The 19,091-nt window shown below is 39.4% G+C and overlaps 1 protein-coding gene across 3 annotated transcripts in view; it reads right to left on the minus strand.

Moving 5' to 3' along the window:
* The window catches only part of lmo1 (LIM domain only 1), a 55,396-nt gene extending 36,708 nt beyond the window's left edge, over window positions 1-18,688 (minus strand). The window contains exons 1-2 of one of the 3 annotated variants that reach the window (XM_059975799.1): window positions 18,599-18,688; window positions 16,670-16,785 (exon numbers count right to left, since the gene is read on the minus strand). In XM_059975799.1, the coding sequence (XP_059831782.1) occupies window positions 16,670-16,691 (22 nt within the window). In that variant the 5' untranslated portion in view covers window positions 16,692-16,785; window positions 18,599-18,688. Of the gene's footprint in view, window positions 1-12,686; window positions 12,711-16,669; window positions 16,786-17,451; window positions 17,529-18,598 lie in introns of those variants that run through there. The other 2 variants (XM_059975800.1, XM_059975801.1) reach the window with 2 other exon arrangements.
* Window positions 18,689-19,091: the final 403 nt, after the last annotated feature.

Below are 19,091 nucleotides of genomic sequence, written 5' to 3' on the forward strand. Positions count from 1 at the left end.
ATGCCCACCTCCTTTTAAATCTATTAATTTTTCCTCCAGTCCTGAAGGGTCTTGGCCCGAAACATCACCTGCAATCTCTCTCCCCCCCCCCACCCCCCCCAAGATGCTTCCTGGCCTGCTGAGTTCCTCCAACATTGAGTTGTGCCAAATCATTTAGAGACCAGTGAAACTGCCATTTTGATCCACTGCTCTTTTCACTGCCAATCATCTCCAAACCAACTGCCAAGTTTAAAGTAAATATTACATTCCATTAACTGAAAATTTCCTACAACATTCTAGAATCATTCTGGTACATATCAGAGAGCTGCCCATTAAATCACAAGTTTATAACCAAATATTGTATAAATCACTATTTTTCAGCAAATTGTTTGTGGCCAGAATAAATAAATTCTGCCAGAAACAAACCTTTGAAGTCCAAACCAAGGCAAACTAGTGAAGATTTAGAATGTCACCCTTGTATTTAACATCACATTAAGATGCCTTTCAAAATGTCTCATTACTACTGCAGTTCCTCAGACCACGATGCATACCTACTAGACAAGGCATAAATTTCTCACCAGTCAATAGGAGTTTGGGCAATTTTATTACTGCATACTGTACCAGTGCTATTGGTTTACAATTACATTGAGATTGCAGATCAAGGTCGAGTTTGAAGAGACTTAATTTGCTTGGCAAAGACTGACAAAATTGGGATGAGGGGTAGAAAGCAATTGCAACTTCTCTTTCCACCCCCCCCCCCCAATGCATATGCTTCAGAAGTTTTACACCAAATCACACGTCAAGATACAATGGACACTGGTTATCATCAACCCTCAGAAGCTGCATCTTTGTTAAAGCTGCTTTATTACACAATGAGCAAGTTGAATTGACTTAAGATCTGATATTGAAGCCTATGGGTTAAGTCTCAATCCAATGTACAATTTCAATTTTATAATCAACCTAGTACAGTCTCAAATCACCTCTTCCCTGTCAAGAATTGGACAGCAGCAGAATTGCAGCCAGAGATCAAAATCGATGGAGATTTACAAGTAGTACATGGGAAGTGGATTTTAGATACTGAGAGATCACATTGCAGCTTCCTATAGTCAAGGATAAATCATGAAATCACTATTAAGGTAGGAAGCTGCCAAAAGGTAACAGTATATTGAAGCTTCTGACAGTAAATCACCATAACTGATAAACTCAACTTGTTTACTTTGTCAAATCAGTTTAATCCAAGAATGTTTTTATAATATATTCATAAGATCCAGTAATACAACTAGGATATTTTCATTGCAGATCAAATATTTAAGAGGATGAGATTTCCTCAAGTGCAGAGGACAGCATGTTTAAGGCTGCAGATGTGCATCAAGGTTCTGACAGGGAGGAGACCTTAGCACCAGCTAAGTCTTGGTGCTAGTTTATGTACTCCACTGAGGAGATTCATGATGAATATTCAGAAAATTGACAAGACATTGTGCTGACCACTGCCCAACTGACTACAGGCCACAGATATGGTTCCAAAGCAAGCTTTCTACTATGGACAGCTGGTGCAGTAGAGTTTAACTGAACAGAGCATTCTGCAGCAACCAGGATGGGCTCCAACCTTTACAACATTGGAGAGGTAGAACCTTAACATTTAATCTTTGATGTTTGCATATCCAGGCCCTGTACCAGGACAAGGGCAACTTTAGGGGCATTCTTCTCGTGTGAAATCAGGTTCACAGGTTTGGTGAGTGGGGACAGATGACACACCACTAGTAAGGAGCTAAACATTCAGTAAACCCTTCAAGTTACTCAGTTACAATTACTTATCCATCTTGAGTGCCTAAAGTGGTAGGATAAAACAAACACTAAATATACAGTGGCAAACACTTATCTAATTGTGCACCCAGGCCCACTTTACTGCAGCACACCTCCACAGTTTACTATTACTACGGCACTGACTCCCCAGCACATGGCGACTGGACAGCACACAAGATTTAAACTCTACTGGTGCCAAGCCATCAGTCAAATAGCAGCTAGTGGGAGGGGCTGCAATGCTCTTTAAATGGGCCAATCCTTAGCTAGCATGGGAGAGCAGCCATCAATGTACAGGTAAGATGAACGCTTACTGCGATAGTTCCTCTCTGAAGGGGGAGGGAAGCCGAAGTAGTGAAATTATAGGCCAGTTAGCCCAACTTCAATGATTGAGATGTTGGAGTTTATCGAGGATCAGGTTTTGGGGTACTTGGAGGCACATGATAAAACAGGCCAAAGTCAGTATGTTGTTTTTTTTTTAAAAAAAAGGACAATCTTCCCTGACAAATTTTGGCGTTCTTTGAAGAAAGAACAGGGGGGACAAAGGAGAGTCAGTGGACATGGTTGATTTTGATTTTCAGATGGCTTTTGACAGGAGTCTGCTTAACAAGATCTATGGTATTAAATGAAGGAGGCACAGAGTGGGAATAAAGGGGGTCTTTTTCTGGCTGGCTGCTGGTGACTGGTGTGCTGCAGAGGTCTACTGGAACTGCTTCTTTGCATGTTATACAAGAATAGATTGATGGCTTTGTGGGCAAGTTTGAGAACAATACAAAGATAGGTGGAGGAGCAAATAGTGTTAAAGCTAGGTGTCTGCAGAAGGGCTTTGACAGATTGGGGAATGGACAAGGTGGCAGATGGAAATAGTGTAGGGATGTGCATGGTCAAACACCTTGATAGAAGAAATCAAGGCATGGAAACTTCAAAGAACGGGTTCAAAGGGACGTAGGAGTCCTCGTGTAGGATTCCTCTAAAAGATGTGCTGGCATTAGAGGTGGTCTAGAGGAGATGCACGAGAATGACCCCAGGATTGAAAGGGTTTTACGTGAGCATTTGATGGCTTTGGGCCTGAATTTACTAGAGTTTGGAAGAATGAGGGGGATCTCAATGAAGCCTACTGAACACCAAAGATCTAGATAGTGGATGTAGAGGATGCTTCCTATAGTGTAAGAGTCTAGGACCAGAGGGCACAGCCTCAGAATTGAGATATATCCATTTAAAACTAAGGAAAAATTTATTTTGTCAGAGGATGGCAAATCTGGAATTCATTGCCATGGATGTTTGTGAAGGCCTAGTCAATTAAATTTAAAGCAGTGGTGGATAATTTCTGGATTTGTTAGGGCATTAAAGGTTACAGGGAGAAGGCAGGGGAATGAGTTTGAGGGGGATAATAAATCAGCCATGATGGAATGGCAGAACAACTACGATGGGCCAAACGGCCTAATTCTGTTATGTCTTATGGCTTGGAGATCCGACTTTCATTTCCCCCATATCTGGCTACAAAGAGAGTACTGATCTTAAGGGTGCTGATTGCAGAGCTCCCGACTTAGTAATTATTGCTTCCTAACTGTTGATTATAGAAACAGCTGGATGGCTTTGAAGTTGGCTGGGTATTAAGTTTGCAACATGTAGTGCTTTTCATATTATGTTTATTGGTGTCACTTTGAACCCTATTGTTTACAAACAGCACAGTCAGTTGTTCTGTCCAACATGCCATAGGATTGCGTAGACTTTTGTACACGCATCAGATGCAAGTCTCAAATCAAATGCAGCTTCTCATTCACCAGACACTGCACTTCAAAAAGGGACTGGAAATTTGCAGACAGAATCAGTTAATTCAATGACAATTTAAAAAAAAAATGCTGTCAGTCAGTACCTGTGGTAGCAGTGAAGCGAAGTTTGAGGCGCTCAGCTTTCAGACTTATTTGTGTCTCAGTTGAAAGTCTTCCCTTCTAGTCCGGATTTGCTCATTTCCTTCCCCAGATATGCAACTCCTTTAGCCTTTACTACTGAAGCAACTCTTTCACTCCTTTAGCCAGTACTTGACAGTCTTCCATTATTCTCTCCACCCCTCCTTTTTCTCTGTAAGTACTTTCCAATGAAGAGTTGCCAACTGCATTCCATGATTGTACAAAAGTATACATACTTCAATAAATGTACTTTGAAATTTGTCCTTCAATACAATTTTAATTTCAGCTTTAACATTAGTTTCCAATTCACCAGCAATCAAGAAATTAGAAAAATTAGAGCTATGAGTTACTTCTGGTTTTAAAAGAGGGACTGCTTTTAAAGATGTTTAGGAATTGTATAATTGAGATTGACAATTGTAGGATGCAATTATAGGGACTATTGAAGGGCTCAAATTACCAGTATGGCATTCAAAGATCATAATTCAAAGTTAAATTTATTAAAGAATATGCATGTCACCATATATAATCCTGAGATTAATTTTCTTGCAGACATCCTCAATAAATCCATAATAGAATCAATGGAAGTCCCCAATTTGGGTGTTCAGTGTACAAAAGACAAGCTGCAAGTACAAAAAATAATAAATACATAGTAGAGAGCAAGAGATGGAATTCTTGAAAATGAGTGTAGGTTGTGGGAACAGTTTAGTGATGGGGCAAGTGAAGTTGAAAGTTATCCTATTTGGTTCAAGAAGCTGTTGGTTGTTCCTGAACCTGGTGGCAAGTCCTGAGGTGCCCATATCTTCTTCCTGATGGTAGCAATACAAGGAGAGCATATTCTGGGTGGTAGGATGGATGCCAATTTCCTGCAACAATGTTTCATGCAGAATTGCTCAGTGGAGGGGAGGGATTGACCTGTGATGGACTGGGCTGCATCCACCACCTTTTGTAGGTGTTTGCATACCAGGCTGTGATGCAGCCAGTCAATATAGTTCCACTACACATCTATAGAAATTTAAGATTTTGATGTCATGCCAAATCCTCAAACTCCTAAAAGTCGAGGCACTGCTGTGCTTTTTTTTGTAATTGCACTTGCATGCTGGGTCAAGAACACAAGTCCTCTGAAATAACACCACCAAGGAATTTAAAGTTGCAGACCTTCTCCACTTCAGATCCTTTGATGAAGACTGGCTCCTGGACCTCTGGTTTCCTCCTGAAGTCACTAATCAGCTCCTTCTTGCTGACAGTGCACGTTGTTTGTGGTATCACTCAGCCAGATTTTTCAATCTCACTCCTATATTTTGTCTCATCATATTTGATTTGTTCTTTAACATTGGTGTTGTCAGCAAACTTGAATATAGCACTGGAGCTGTACTTAACCACGCAGACATGATTGCCTGCAGCACACCCGCATTGATGGAGATCGTGGAGATATTGCCAATCTAAACCTACTGGGGTCTGTACATGGGGGAAAAAAAAATCCAATTGCACAAGGAGGTATTGAGCCAAGGTCTTGAAGCTTATTGTTTAGTTTTGAGGGGATGATAGTACTGAATGCCAAATTGTAGGCAATAAAGAGCATCCTGGTGTATGTATCTTTCTTGTCCAGATGCTCTGGGGTTTAGTGAAAAACCAATGAGATGGCATCTGCTGTGGTCTTGTTCCTTCAGTAGGCAAACTGGAGCAGATCCAAGGAGCTTCTCAGGCAGGTGGTGAGATATTTCAACAACTTCTCAAAACACTTCATCACTGGATGCCAGTGCATTTGACTGACATTCGGCTTATTTGATCCCAATGTCTTTGTTTGAAAAAAATCCACAGGAACCTCAAAGCAAAGAATTCCAACATCTCAGTGTCTGCTTAGGAGCAACTTACCACCTGTCATGTTTCGTATAATACAGTTGCTCCAAATGAAAGGACAGTGTTTCGCAACAGATTTGTACATTCCATTCTGTACAATTAAAAAGGTACAAAATCTTAATAGATCTTCAAGCAAAGCCTAATATTCACCTTGACAGAAGAAAGAATTCCAATGCAAACTCATGGATTCACAAAATCTCATCTTAGTCATGTTTGATAATGCACAGAGTTGCTGCAAGAATCAATAGCTGTTGACTTTAGCAAGCACACTAATCAGACCAGTAACTCTTGATATTTGACCCGATAGCATCAGCACAGTTCAGGATCCTGATATGTCCTGCACCTATACAACTTTCTGCCACGGGCTAGCATACATTTTGGAATGAAAGCCCATTTTTAAAAAACAAGCACATTAGCTAACATCTTTCAACTGTTGACAAGGTGTTCTGGGGGCTGAGCATCCACAGCCCCCCAAGTTCTGCCACATCTTACAAGATGATCAGATGCAGAAGATATTCACCCATTGAACCAGTAGGGGGTGATTGGGGATAAGCTAGTCCAGGATAAAATCTGGGACAATAAGAAATGGAAGCAACATGAAATATAACTAATGGATACCATTTAAGTCATCTTGTGCCCCAGTTGAAGAACTAGATGCTCTATAGGATGACATCACAGCCTACAGTTATTGACCCAAATCATGCTGACTGGTCAGTAGTTGCACCAGAACTGCCAGCGTTCAGCCAGTCGGAGACAAGTCCTACAGGTCAGTGTCCAGGATAAGCTGGAAATCGCCATGTCGCACAGCTACATTGGTTTCAGGGTGGAATGGCAGTTATAATATGGTGAAATTCCAATTTATGTTGGAAAGTGCAATCTCTGCCAGCAAAACCAGACAGGCATCAGGTCCTTGATTACTTAAATGGGATCTCCCTAGAGGATGAAGTGCAAAGGTTGCCAAATTCCACCAAAGTCCTGGCCAAGCAGCCAGTTAAAGTCCAGTTTAAAAATTCTATCTTAAAATATTGCAAGCACTCAATGCATTGCAGAAAACACTTTACATGAAAGCAAGACCAGTTATACTGAATCTAGCCAGCCATTCCTCCAAGCCCAATAAAAATGAAACTGCAACTGAACAGCAACACTTCAAAAGGAATTAATGTTCCTTTAATTACTGAATATAACTATATTCCCATTGTATTAATCTTTTAAAAGAATGGATACTGATTACAGCAGCCATAACATTACAGCATGGAAATAAGCCTCTTGGCCCACTAACCAGTGGTCAAGAACTCATCCACAATAATTCCCCACATTCCCAACTCTGCCAGATTCTACTATTTACATACACTAGGGACAAGTTATATTCTTCAATTAATCAGCCCACACATCTTCAGGATTTGGGGAGAAAACCGAAGCACCCGCAGGAAACTGTCACCCGCAGGAAATTGTCACCCGCAGGAAATTGTCACCCGCAGGAAATTGTCACCCGCAGGAAATTGTCACCTGCAAGCTCCCAGCCAGGATGAGCCCAGCTCACTGGAGCTGAAGCAGCAGCTTTAGTAGCTGGATCACACAAATGCTACTTATGGGTAAAGATGTCGGGAATCAAGACTACTGGCTTTTTTTAAAAAAAAGGCAAGTTCAGGTCGTAGAACAAAGTTTACTGACATGATTTGGGAGAAAACACAGGAATCCCAAGTGTAACCACACAATTCTTGCAGCAACATCATTGAAATGGCTAGCATCAAATCAGAGTGCTTAATATAGCAAAAAGCACAGTACACCTTATGATTGAGAAAAAATAACAGGTTAAGTCATTGATACAGAAATAGTCTAGCAAGCAATAGCTCCTAGAGATATACAAATAAATTAATCTGGAACCCCTGGATTGAAACAATTTACTGGAAACCAAGAACTTGCAGACCAATTGCATCAGACTTGGCAGGGAAGAGATGGATACTGGAGCAACAACCTACTGGTGGAACTCAGCAGGTCAAGCAACATTGTGTGTGGGGGGGGGGGGTGGGGAGAAGAGGAATTGTAGAGACAATTTTACGCTGTTTAAAAAAAACAAACCACCTCTTGGCCTACAGTTCTCAACTATTTCCAAAATGCAGGGGGATAATAATTATAGTTTTTTAAAAAAAAATTTAAATGGGAGAAGGTGTGAAATCTCCCATATCTAGTGATCCTCAGCAAATCTTTGTACATTTGGTCACCTCCCAAAATTACAGATTGGAGGCTGGCAAAAGTGAGGTAGAAACCAGTTAGCTTGACAATAGTTTAAAAACTGCTAGAATTAATGCATTTAGCAAATAGGATTGGGCAGCATGAAAAGGAATTAATGAAGGGAAATGTTCAGAACTATTGAATGAGTTTAATTAATGGAATGAAAACTAATTACTGTATTCAAATTTTAAAAAGTCTTTAGTAAAGTGCTATACAAATAGTTTTCAAATGCATGGAATGCTATACTGACTTAGATCAAAGGTTAATGAACAAAATTTGCAATAAATAATGGGTTCTTTTCAGGTTGGAGACCAATAGGGCACCTCAACTGACGACTGGGACCCAAAAATCTTCAATCTGAGTTAACTGCGTGGAATCCGATGTTAAACCGTTTCAAGATTTGTACAGATCTGTGTGGCAGTGTGGGCTATGAACCAGATGCAGAGGGACTTCGAGATACAGGTTAAATGAACAGGCAAGGACATGACAGATGGAATATATTGTAGAGAAATGAAATCTCCCACTGTACTACAAAAATGTACAGTTTCATTTTAAATAGCAATATTAAAAGATGTTTATATTCAGAGGAACCCAATGCCTTTGTACATCACTGGAAACGTGTAGGTATACCAAGTAAATTGGAAGACAAATGTTACACAAATCCTCTTAAAGGTCAAGGATAGGGACTTGTTTCCAAGGCCCTGATGTGAGAGTACACAAATAAGTGCATTGATTTGGTTTACCTACTCAAGGACATGAAACAGGGGCATGAAATTTCACCAAATTGTTCATGTAGTGATCTGATTGAGAAATTTTTAGTTTAGAATATGGGGAAAATAGGAAACTACTGCTACAATACACGCCACATTCAGTCATAGGGGCTCAACGCCCACTCCAGTCTAATAACAGTGCAGAAGCGAGCAATACATTTTCCTCAGTGAGGAATTAAAGAAATTTTGATTTGTTATTTCTGCTTTTGCATATCAGGTTTAATTCCAAATATGAATCAATACCCAAAACATATTGGCCACCATAAAGCTTTCAATATACAGCTGCTTACTGGAAAAAGATAGCAGAACATGACCCTAAATGCATTCTTAGAGGGGACTTGTGGTCATTGAAAGTGAAGTATGAAATACAGAAACACTCCCATTACAAACCTGTGACACAAAACATTGCACACCCTTTTAAGTTTTTTTTTAAAAAACAGGAGCAAGTACTTCCAATGATGACACTTTGCAATGTTTTCTCAATTCTTAAGGGGACAAAGACATATTGGAGTGCAGCTTCAAAAGTGCTTGGTAAAATCTCAATCACCATCAGTCAAGAACAGTCAGCATCTAGGGGGAAAAAGTCCTGAAGGGTCTCAGCCCCAAATGTTAATTGTACTCTTTTCCATAGATGCAGCCTGGCCTGATGAGTTTCTCTTGCACTTTGTGTGTAGCATACAAATTAGGATACGTTATCAATAGCGAGGAAAAATTGACCACTACTATACTGGGCTGGTTTAATGCAGATTATTAGTTTCAGTTACCATTATCCAAAATTATCCACAAGAACAAGTTGCTCTGAATTATAGATTATGCAAACTAAAGTAACAGGTGGACTTTGCTTGCCAATAGTTTCTTACTCCACACAAATACAAACATGATATATACAGAGCCAAACCAAGGTGACCAAAAGCTCGGTCACTATATCTGCACAGTTCACCCACCAATCAGAAGCTGTGGACCCAGGTTATTAGGTCAATAAATGTGAATTAAACCATTGTGTTCACCATTCAATCTTGTTTGCTTTTCCTTAATTCCAGTCTCATTTAGTACAATCACTTTACTGCATTAGCTGTAAGATTGGTATTTAATTCCCACAAGCTTGTACATTCTCCCTGTGACCATGCAGTTTTCCTCCAGATACTCTGATTTCCTCCCACATTCTGAGGACATCTGGGTTAAGGTGAGTGAATTGTTGGCATGGTGTTTTGGTGCTGGAAACATGGCAACACTTTGCAGGCTACCCAACACAATCCTTGCTAATTTGAAGCAAATGACACATTTCACTGCATGTTACTATCTGCATGACAAATAAAGCAAAGCCTTACAAAACCTTAGCACTATAAATGTGTCCTTGCTCTGAAATTCTACTCAAAAAGATTGCACACATTGTATGTCTTCCCTGTTGAGTAAACACTAGGGAATCCTACACTAAGACTCCCAAATCCCTTTGCACCTCTGATTTTTAAAATATCTTCCTGCTTAAAATAATCTTTGCCTTTATTCCTTCCCCAAAATGCATTACCATACATTCCTGCACTGTATCCCACCTGCCTCTTTGACCATTCTCCAAATCTATCCAAGACCTTCTGCTGACTCCTTGCTCCCTCAACACTACTTGCCACTCCACCCATCTTTGTATCATCTGCAAATTTGGCCAAAGCCACGAATTCCATTATCCAGTTCATTAGCATAATGCAAGTAGTGGACTCAACACTGACCCCTGCATAACATTAGTCATTGGCACCCAACCAGAAAAGTTCTACTTTATTTCTAATCTTCACACTCTGATAATCTGCTGTCCATGTCTTTTCCGTAATACTATAGGATCTCAGCTTGTTTAGCAGCCTCATGTAACAACTTAAGGGGCTTCTGAAAATCCAGGTAGACAACATTCACCAACTCCTTATTTATCATGCCAGTTACTTTAAGAATTCCAGCAGATTTGTCAGGCAAGATTTTCTTCTCAAAAAACCATGCTGAGTTTGGCTTATCTTACCATATGCTTCCAAGTACCCCAAAACATCCTTTAGAATGGACTCCATCTTGCCAATCACTGATGTCAGCCTGACCTGCCTATAATTGCCTGTCTTTTGCCTCCCTCCTTAGAGTGACATTTGTGATTTCCCTGTTCTGAGGAAACATGCAAATATCTAGTAGTCCTTCAAAAAATATTAACACCTCCACAATCTCTTTAGCTACCCATTTCAGAAATCTAGAGTGCATTCTATTACATCTGGGTAATTTATCTTTAGAACTTTCAGCTTCCCAAGCACCTTCTCCTTAGTAATAGCAGCTGCATTTATTTCTACACCAACTCTCAAAACCTCAGCATAGTGTTGATGCCTTCCAGTGAAGTGACACAAAATACTTAACTCGTTTGCCATTTCTTTGATCACCATTACTACCACTTGTGTCATTTTCCTGTGATTGATGTCCCCTGTTGCTTATACTCCATGTATCTGAAAAAACCTTAATCCTCATTTGCTAGGTTACCATATTTCATCTTCTCTCCTTATTGCTTTTATTTTGGCTGCCTTTTGTTGGTTTTTAAAAAGCTTCCCAATCCTTCAACTTCTCACTAATTTTTGCTTTTATCGTATGCCCTTTTATTTTTATGCTATCTTAACTTCCCTTGTCAGCCACTGTTGACTCACCCTCTATTCAGGATGTTTCTTTGGGATAAACAAATCCTACTTCTTGTGAATTACTCTTAGAAACTACAGCCATTGCTGTTCTACTTTCATTCCTCTTATTGCCCCCTTCAAATTCACTGGCTATCTTCTCTCATGCCTTTGTAGAACTCTTCACTCCAACACATCTGACTTCAGCTTCTCCCTTTCAAACTGCAGGGTGAATCCCAACATATGATCACTGTCACACAAGGGTTCCTTCAATTTAAACTCCCAGTTAAATCTGGTTCATTAATAACACCCAAAGCAGAATTAACTTTTCCCAAGTGGGTTCAACTACAAGCTACTCTTAAAAAGCCATTGCATAGGCATTTGACAAATTCCTTCTCTTGAGATTTAGCACCTGACTTGACAATCTACTCTATATTGAATTTGCTCATGACTACTATAATGTTGTTTGTAAATGTCTTTTCTATCTCCTTTTGTAACTTGTACCCTATATCCTGTCTGTAGTTGAGGCCAGTACACAACTCCCATTGGGGAGTTTTTTGTAAAAAAAAACCCTTGCAGTTTTTAAAACTCTACCCTGAAGGATTCTACATCTTCTGATCCTACAGTATGTTATTTCTGTTAAGAATTTTTTTCCAAATCACAGAACCAGCCCAACCCATGCCCACCCGCCTGTCTTTCTGATACAATGTACATCCTTCAATGCTAAGCTTCAGCTAGATCTTCTCTGGTTATGTGACTCACTAGAACCCTGGTCTCAGCATGGTTCCACTCCCTTCTTCCATCTCAGCATGAAAAGCTACTCATTACCATAGATGCTACCTAACGTGCTGAGTTCCTCCAGCATTGTGTTGCTCTGGATTTCCAGCATCTGCAAAATCAGTGCTTAAGAATTTCCACAAATTCAAACCCACTTCTCCCATAACAACCTTTGAGCCATACTTAACCCATTCAACCAATGGAAACTTGTATTTAAATACCCCATCTATCCAAATGCCTCTTGCATGACACATGCAACTAACAATTTGAATTACAAGTTTTACCTTCCATGACCAAATATCACATAGCTGGACAGGAAGCATGCAAATCCACATCTCACCTGCCCAAATTGTAAATGTACTGAAAGAATCAATTAAGGTTTTCTTGCTTCTCAACCTCTTCTACACCACTTTCCAAGCTGCTCATCTTTCTTCATTCACTCCCACTGGTAATAGTACCAAATTTAAATGATCTTTGCTTAGGAAGTTCAAATTCTGAATAGAATTTTAATACAAAGTTAAAAATCAGTTGAGTATGTCAAGTTATGATTGCCCTTCAGATAGCATTGCTGCAATTCGGTAGCATTTTAGTTAAAATCATTTGACATTATAATTTTAAGATCCACTATGCACAATCTACACACTGTCACCATTCTCACTTCCTACAAAGCATAAAACTGGATAGTTCAGTATCATTGACGAATAACAGGATGATTTTGTTTTCTTTTACCCGCTTACCTATTGCCACATTACATTACATGTTTCTTAGAGACAGTAAAATCACTTCATTACACAATAAAGGAACTGTCCTTTTGCAGAGGATCCATTCTGAAACTGAAAAAGCCAAAAGATTAATTTTCTGCAAATTGGTTGCTTTTGACTTTGTACATACTTTCTCGTGCCACAAATTAGATCATATCCATTTAAGGCTTAACATGCATTTTCAAAATAAACTTAATTTAACTGGTCCTTTAGTTCCTTGAAAAATAACTTTACACAAGCATTGAGAGCAAAAGGTAATCCAAATTTGAAGGAATTGTTCTGGAGAAATAGCAGCTCCATGCATATCAAATTCAAATACTTAGAACAATGATTCCAATTTCACCCTAGACTACAAAACAAATATGATCTCTAATGTCTTTAATACTTGTGGTTCAATAGGAATTAATATTGCTTCAAAAGCTTTATAAATTTAAAATCCCAAGGTAGCATAGAGTGGTAAAAGAAACTTGCATTTGTAAACCTCTCCCTTTCAGAGAAAGCAACCGAGGTTAAGTGTTGCCTGTGCACGAAATAGCTACAATTCATCCACTACAATTTTCCAAAAATGACTTGGTAACCTTTACCAAGAAATAGGTAAACATTGGCCAGGACACCAAATATTCTTCACAGTAACTTTTTTTGCAGCCTGAGGTTTATTGGAGGAAAATTATCTGTCCTGTAGAATTTCCAACTACAGATTTTAGTCCTGCAATGTATCTTAAGTTAGGCAAACTGTAGGAGCTCTAGGATAATTGACAGGATCATAACTGCCTATAACATCAGGTGAAAGGATCACAATGGCAATGCAAATAAAATTCTTAAATACATAAAGCACACCAAAGCCCATTTTGCACTACAATAGTCAATCTTGGGGAGTATATTAAGATTTGCAAAGGTTTTAAGCAGGTATTTTATGAACATTACAGAGCTATTTGCAGATCAGACTAGCTTAGCATGTTCAGATTTTACTTGATCTTTCCAAAAGGGAATACTCATAAACAATCTAGTAATCTACAAAGTAATGTAGTCAAGTTTATTAAAAACCAAACGTATCAAATTGATTCAAGTTTAAAACCTTAGGTTATACATAGTAAACTGAAGTTTAATTAAAATAACCTTAGGGTACCAAATAACATTGCTTCATCAAATGAGACTGAAAATATTTGTGTATATTGCATTATTTGGAAGTCAATGTCAACTAATAAATCTAAGACCTGTGCCAATCAATATCCAACTTTAAAGCTCAACTAGGGCAAAGTATTTTACACTAAAGGAACTAACAAAACATTTAATGTGTGGAATGCAAGCCCATATAAAGCCTGGCCACCTTTTTGGAATATGATGCAAGCTGTTAAAATAGCTCAAATGTGAGAAAGCATTGAAAAAAATTTAAACTTATTGACCAACAAATTAACTGACTCTAATCATTTTAAATAACACATCAGCACCATTATCCACCACACATTAGGTGTGTACTACAAAACAATGCAGCCAGTGTCAGATCCAAGACAACCCCATTAAATATCATATTGTAAACTATCCATTTTGAAGAAATTGCCTGTAAAATACCTTCCACTTTAAGCTTTAACAATTTGTGTTTGCATGTACAATATCAGAATCTCATGCTTCATATCAAAGATCACTTTTTGGTTATAGCTATTATAAGTACAATTGGAAGACAGACAAGTGCACTTTAAAATAAACTACCGACTACTTATTCAGCTGCAGAACTTAAGTATCCAGTGGGGAAAGAAAAGGACTACAGTCAGATACAATACTTGTATCATAAAGATAACATGCTAATTATACTCAACTGGTAAACACCACAGATCTGTATGTTATTAAAAAATATGAACAATCCCTTAACATTTTCCAAATACATTGCTACTATCAAAATTACTCAAATACAAACATTCCTGCAAGTCTTCATCACACATTCTTAAAGATCATTTATGTGAATCCAGGTTCAAATTGAATCATGATTAAAGCACATTCTTAAAACTGATACTTGGACCAAGTACAGTACTTTTCAGACTTAAGGCTTCATCAAAGCCACTCCAAGAAATAATACATGTTCTTGCTAATTCATCCATTAAATGTGGCATATTTTGCAGTTAGTGGAGGATAAAAGGACATTTGGGATCACTGCTGTACTTCCTCAATGCAATTCACGGCCAGTTAGTTCCACCTTTACCACCGACTCGGCATACTGCAGAAGTTAGTCCAGACTATAGGCAAATATAACGGCTTATTACAGGTATAAGACAAAACCAAAGTAGCATCCAAAAATAGGGACCGGGATTTCTAGTAAGACTTAAAAATAGATCAATTTGCAAAATTTATTAATAAAGGAAAACATAAGGTATCTACTCCACGAGTTCTCCAGGTAGGAGCAAGGTGAAAAATTCTCAGCTATTGCTCAGTGACTGGTAGAACCCAGCAAATAAAGGGTGAAGCTTTTAGGCAATAAACAGCAGGTGATCACACTCTTCTGGAAGTCCTAATGCTACTAAAAGCCACTCACGGTGCAGTGTAATTGGGCTTCAGTAGTTAATGCAGTATTGACTGCATTATATGGTCCTGTGTATCCTCTTTTACTAATGCCATTTGTATCGCCTTTGTACATTTACCATAATGCATAGCCAATATCTGTTAAAGGCAATCCAAATCATGAATCATACAGAAAACTTTTAGTAAGACAGACATCCAAAGCAGGAAATTTACAGTTGACTTGGTACATGGTCCATTTTAGAGAAACAGGATTTAATATTGCTGACTAAACTTGTCATGTGTTATGGTTTTCATCAATTACCACTTAGGGAAACAAAGCAATCTACCCTGCATTTTCACTGGTTTAACCTCAGACATACTCCAGTACAAATAGCTTTAACTCCATCATGAACAAATACGTTCAAGGAGGCTAACCGCCTTCCGCTGCCCTTGAAATTTAAGGGGGAGAAGTGGTTTGAGGAGGGGGAGAAGAGTGTCACGGGACAAGTATTATTTGCCACCCCCTTCCCGTCTTTTTCACGCACCAACTTGTTCAGACTTTAAAGAGTTAAGTGTCGGTTTACTTCGCTCGAACCAGTAGGAAAACAGACGTCTGACAAGTCACAGATTAAGCCCAATCATTTTAGTACAGAGTTTATGATGATGCATTAAGGTAGCATTTTATAGATGGAAAATAAGTGTTTTAACACACGCTCGTCTCAGCATTTTGTTTAGATGTGAAGGGAATGTACAGTGGTAAGGGAGGAGAGTCGGAAACGGTTTTTTAAATGCAAGAGGATTGGAAAGTAATTGTGTTAATTGTGTCAATTTCATCTCCGTAGCAACCGGGCAAGCGCCAGCCAGCAACTGATCTGGGAAGAGAAAACACAAGGACAGAACTAGCTTCAGTTGTTTCTTTATGAACCGTGATAGGAAATTAAAAAGATTGAAGCATTTCGGTTTCTGTGATCCGGCTGCTAATATTTTATACACCCAAAAGCACCAGCCTCAGAATTTACTACTGTAACTTTTACAGAGAACTAGCGAAACAAAAACAATTGCGTTTTAAACCACCTCACTTAGAAATACAAAAGGTTTGCAGCACTGTGGTTGGAAAAACGGTAGTATAAGGGGCGATATCAAACCACCATCACACAAAGTGAAACAACACAAAAAGGAAGGGGGAGGAGGAACCACAAACAAAAGAATAAAAGCAGTTTATTTTGTACATGGACGGAGAAAATAAAGAGCTTCAGAAGCGATTAGAGTCCGGTAGGGACGAGACTCCGGTCGGAACCATTAAAGACGCAATGTTTGCAAAAAGGACACAGAGAAAGAATGCAGAAACAGAGCTTGAAAGTGATCACATAAACATCTTCCACCTTGGCTCAGTGGCCGTTCTCGGACAGACTACGGTAACAGCCGACACATTTAAAAAAACAACAAAAAAAAGCGGTACCGCATCTCACCTTCCTCCTTGTCTAACACCATGGTCCCGTGGATGCAGCGGAGTCCGGGGCACGGCGCTCCCTTCTCGGCTTCTCCAGCCAGCGAGCTTCGGTGACTGAACTGCTATCTATCGTGCCTTTTGAAGACAGGGGGAAAGCCGCGACAACCGACCTTTCTCAGTTAGTGAATTATACTGTGATCGCACACCTTCAACGATCGTTAGCTAAAAAATTGCACTAAACCGCTCTCAAAAGCCAGCAAACAGCGACTATCAGCTTTTTCCTTCAATTTATGTGGTTCTATACCCTTTAGGGTCCCTGGCTGGTGAATAAATGCACACATTTCCCAGTATTCCTCAGGTTCCCTGGTTAATTAAATCAATTCATTATGCTCATATCTGATTAGCAGCCCCCGAATCAATTATTCAATACACAAACATAATTGCCTGTGCCAGAGGTGTCTAAGTTTTAGCTTATTTAACTCCAAGGACACTAATTACCCCTAGGGCAAGGGAACTTTTCTCATTAATTCTGACAAATACAAAAGCCCATTTAAGGAGTGTGCGTGGTTGGCTCACAAAGGGAACATTCTGTAACACACGTGCATTTAGCAATAGAGAGAGGGAGAGAGAGGGAGAGAGGATATGAAGAGGGGGGGGGGGTCGACTTTTGCTATTAATTTATAAATGGGCAATCTTATTTCTTATACGACGCAAGAGTAAACCACCCTCGAATCCTTTAATTAAACCTCGAAGATAAGTGGGATGGGGGGGGGGGGTGTTGTTGAATGATTGGATTCATACCGATCTTCTCATGAAATGATAGGAAAACTGCCAAGATCCAAGAGTCTTTCCTTTCTCTGCACTACCACCCCCACACCCAGAAACTGACAGAGACAGACACACACACACTTTCCCGTTTTTAACATTTACTCCAACTTTAATCCTAACTATTAGGAATTAGGCATGCAGAGCTATCCAACGACAGTTCTAAATTACAATCAAACGGTTACCAATTACACAAATTATTGACGGCAGATTCTCTTTTCAACTGCAAATTAAGGCTATTAAGAAAGCCTTTTTTAATGCAAAAGTGACTAATTAACCAACGGATGGGAAATCTGCAGCCCAGATATCAAAAAAGTGCTCTGTGCACATTGCGGAAACACAAGGGAACCAATTAGTTTAATTATCAAAACAGCTAATTAAAATTGCACAGTTCCTAATTAGTTCTTTGCTTTTTCCTCTAATTGACAGGATGGAGATAAATGGGCAGCCGATGAAAAAAAAGTGAAGGAAAACAGAGAAACTCTGGTTGAATATTTATGCTGACTTTATCTCGGTCTGTGTGGCAGCCTTGAAACTGGGAAATTAATGACCTTAATTCCCAAACTCTTTTACTCTAACTGCGCTCCCCTCTGCGTTCCCTAAGCATTCTGATTTTTATGGGTCCAGCCACCCCGCCAACAATTTACACGGGAAATAAAAAGCTCTGGGAGGTGAGGAGGATCCAACAATTCACCGCCTAATGTGACAGTTCCCAGTTAAAGACACAGGGGCCTCTTTGTGCGTTACATTTAATAGATGCCAGGGATCCGATCTTCATTACGCATCGCTTGCAAACCGTTGTCGCAATGTTCTTTGTGACTTCCAATCAGGTTAATTAAACGGGCTTCCAGCTCCGGAGCCAGGGAGGGAGAATCGCCAAAAAATTGACGCAAGTGATCAGACGATTGATTTTCATTTGCGACCTGACGTATTTTGATGCAAAACTGCATAGTCGCGGAGCAGTAAAGCAAAATTGATGCCAGGTACTTTTAAACGTAGACTGACTAGCCAAGGAGACTTTGCTGCATGAGTCGTTTAAATGAATTCTTGTATTATTTACAATAACACCACTGAAAGCTGTTACCGATATTGAAAGGAGATGGACTGTTTCATGTTTACTTACATATATGCCAGGACTTTGGAAAGTATGCTTAAAATGTACTTGCGCCTCTTATTTACCTAGACCTGCTCCCCAGCCCTGGCTAACCGCTCTTCTCCCGGAGGAATAATGTGACCATGCAATTTGCAGTAGGGGAATTACAGATCTCCTTCTATCAACGCCTCCCCCAAAATAAAATGTTTTGGAAAGTCAATGTCGGGATTACTAAAAACTAAAATTCATCACACAGAACTACGTGAATTTTGGCCTGTTGACAGTTCTATTTTCCATGGGCCACTCATTGATTCCACTGCTCATTCAGTCAGTAGTTATTTGGATTTTTATTCCCCTAACATGAAGGAGTACTTAGATCCTCGTGTACCACTTTTTTAACCGCTCAATTTCCAGTAAAATATCTAACTAGACTACTAAAGGTTTGGAGAGCGCAGCATTCCAAAACTGCTAATAATTAACTGACAACTCGCTGGGAGTAAGTTTTCTCCATATTCAGAGGTTT

This window comes from Hypanus sabinus, chromosome 7 (genome assembly GCF_030144855.1).
Source record: "Hypanus sabinus isolate sHypSab1 chromosome 7, sHypSab1.hap1, whole genome shotgun sequence".
Taxonomy (NCBI): domain Eukaryota; kingdom Metazoa; phylum Chordata; class Chondrichthyes; order Myliobatiformes; family Dasyatidae; genus Hypanus; species Hypanus sabinus.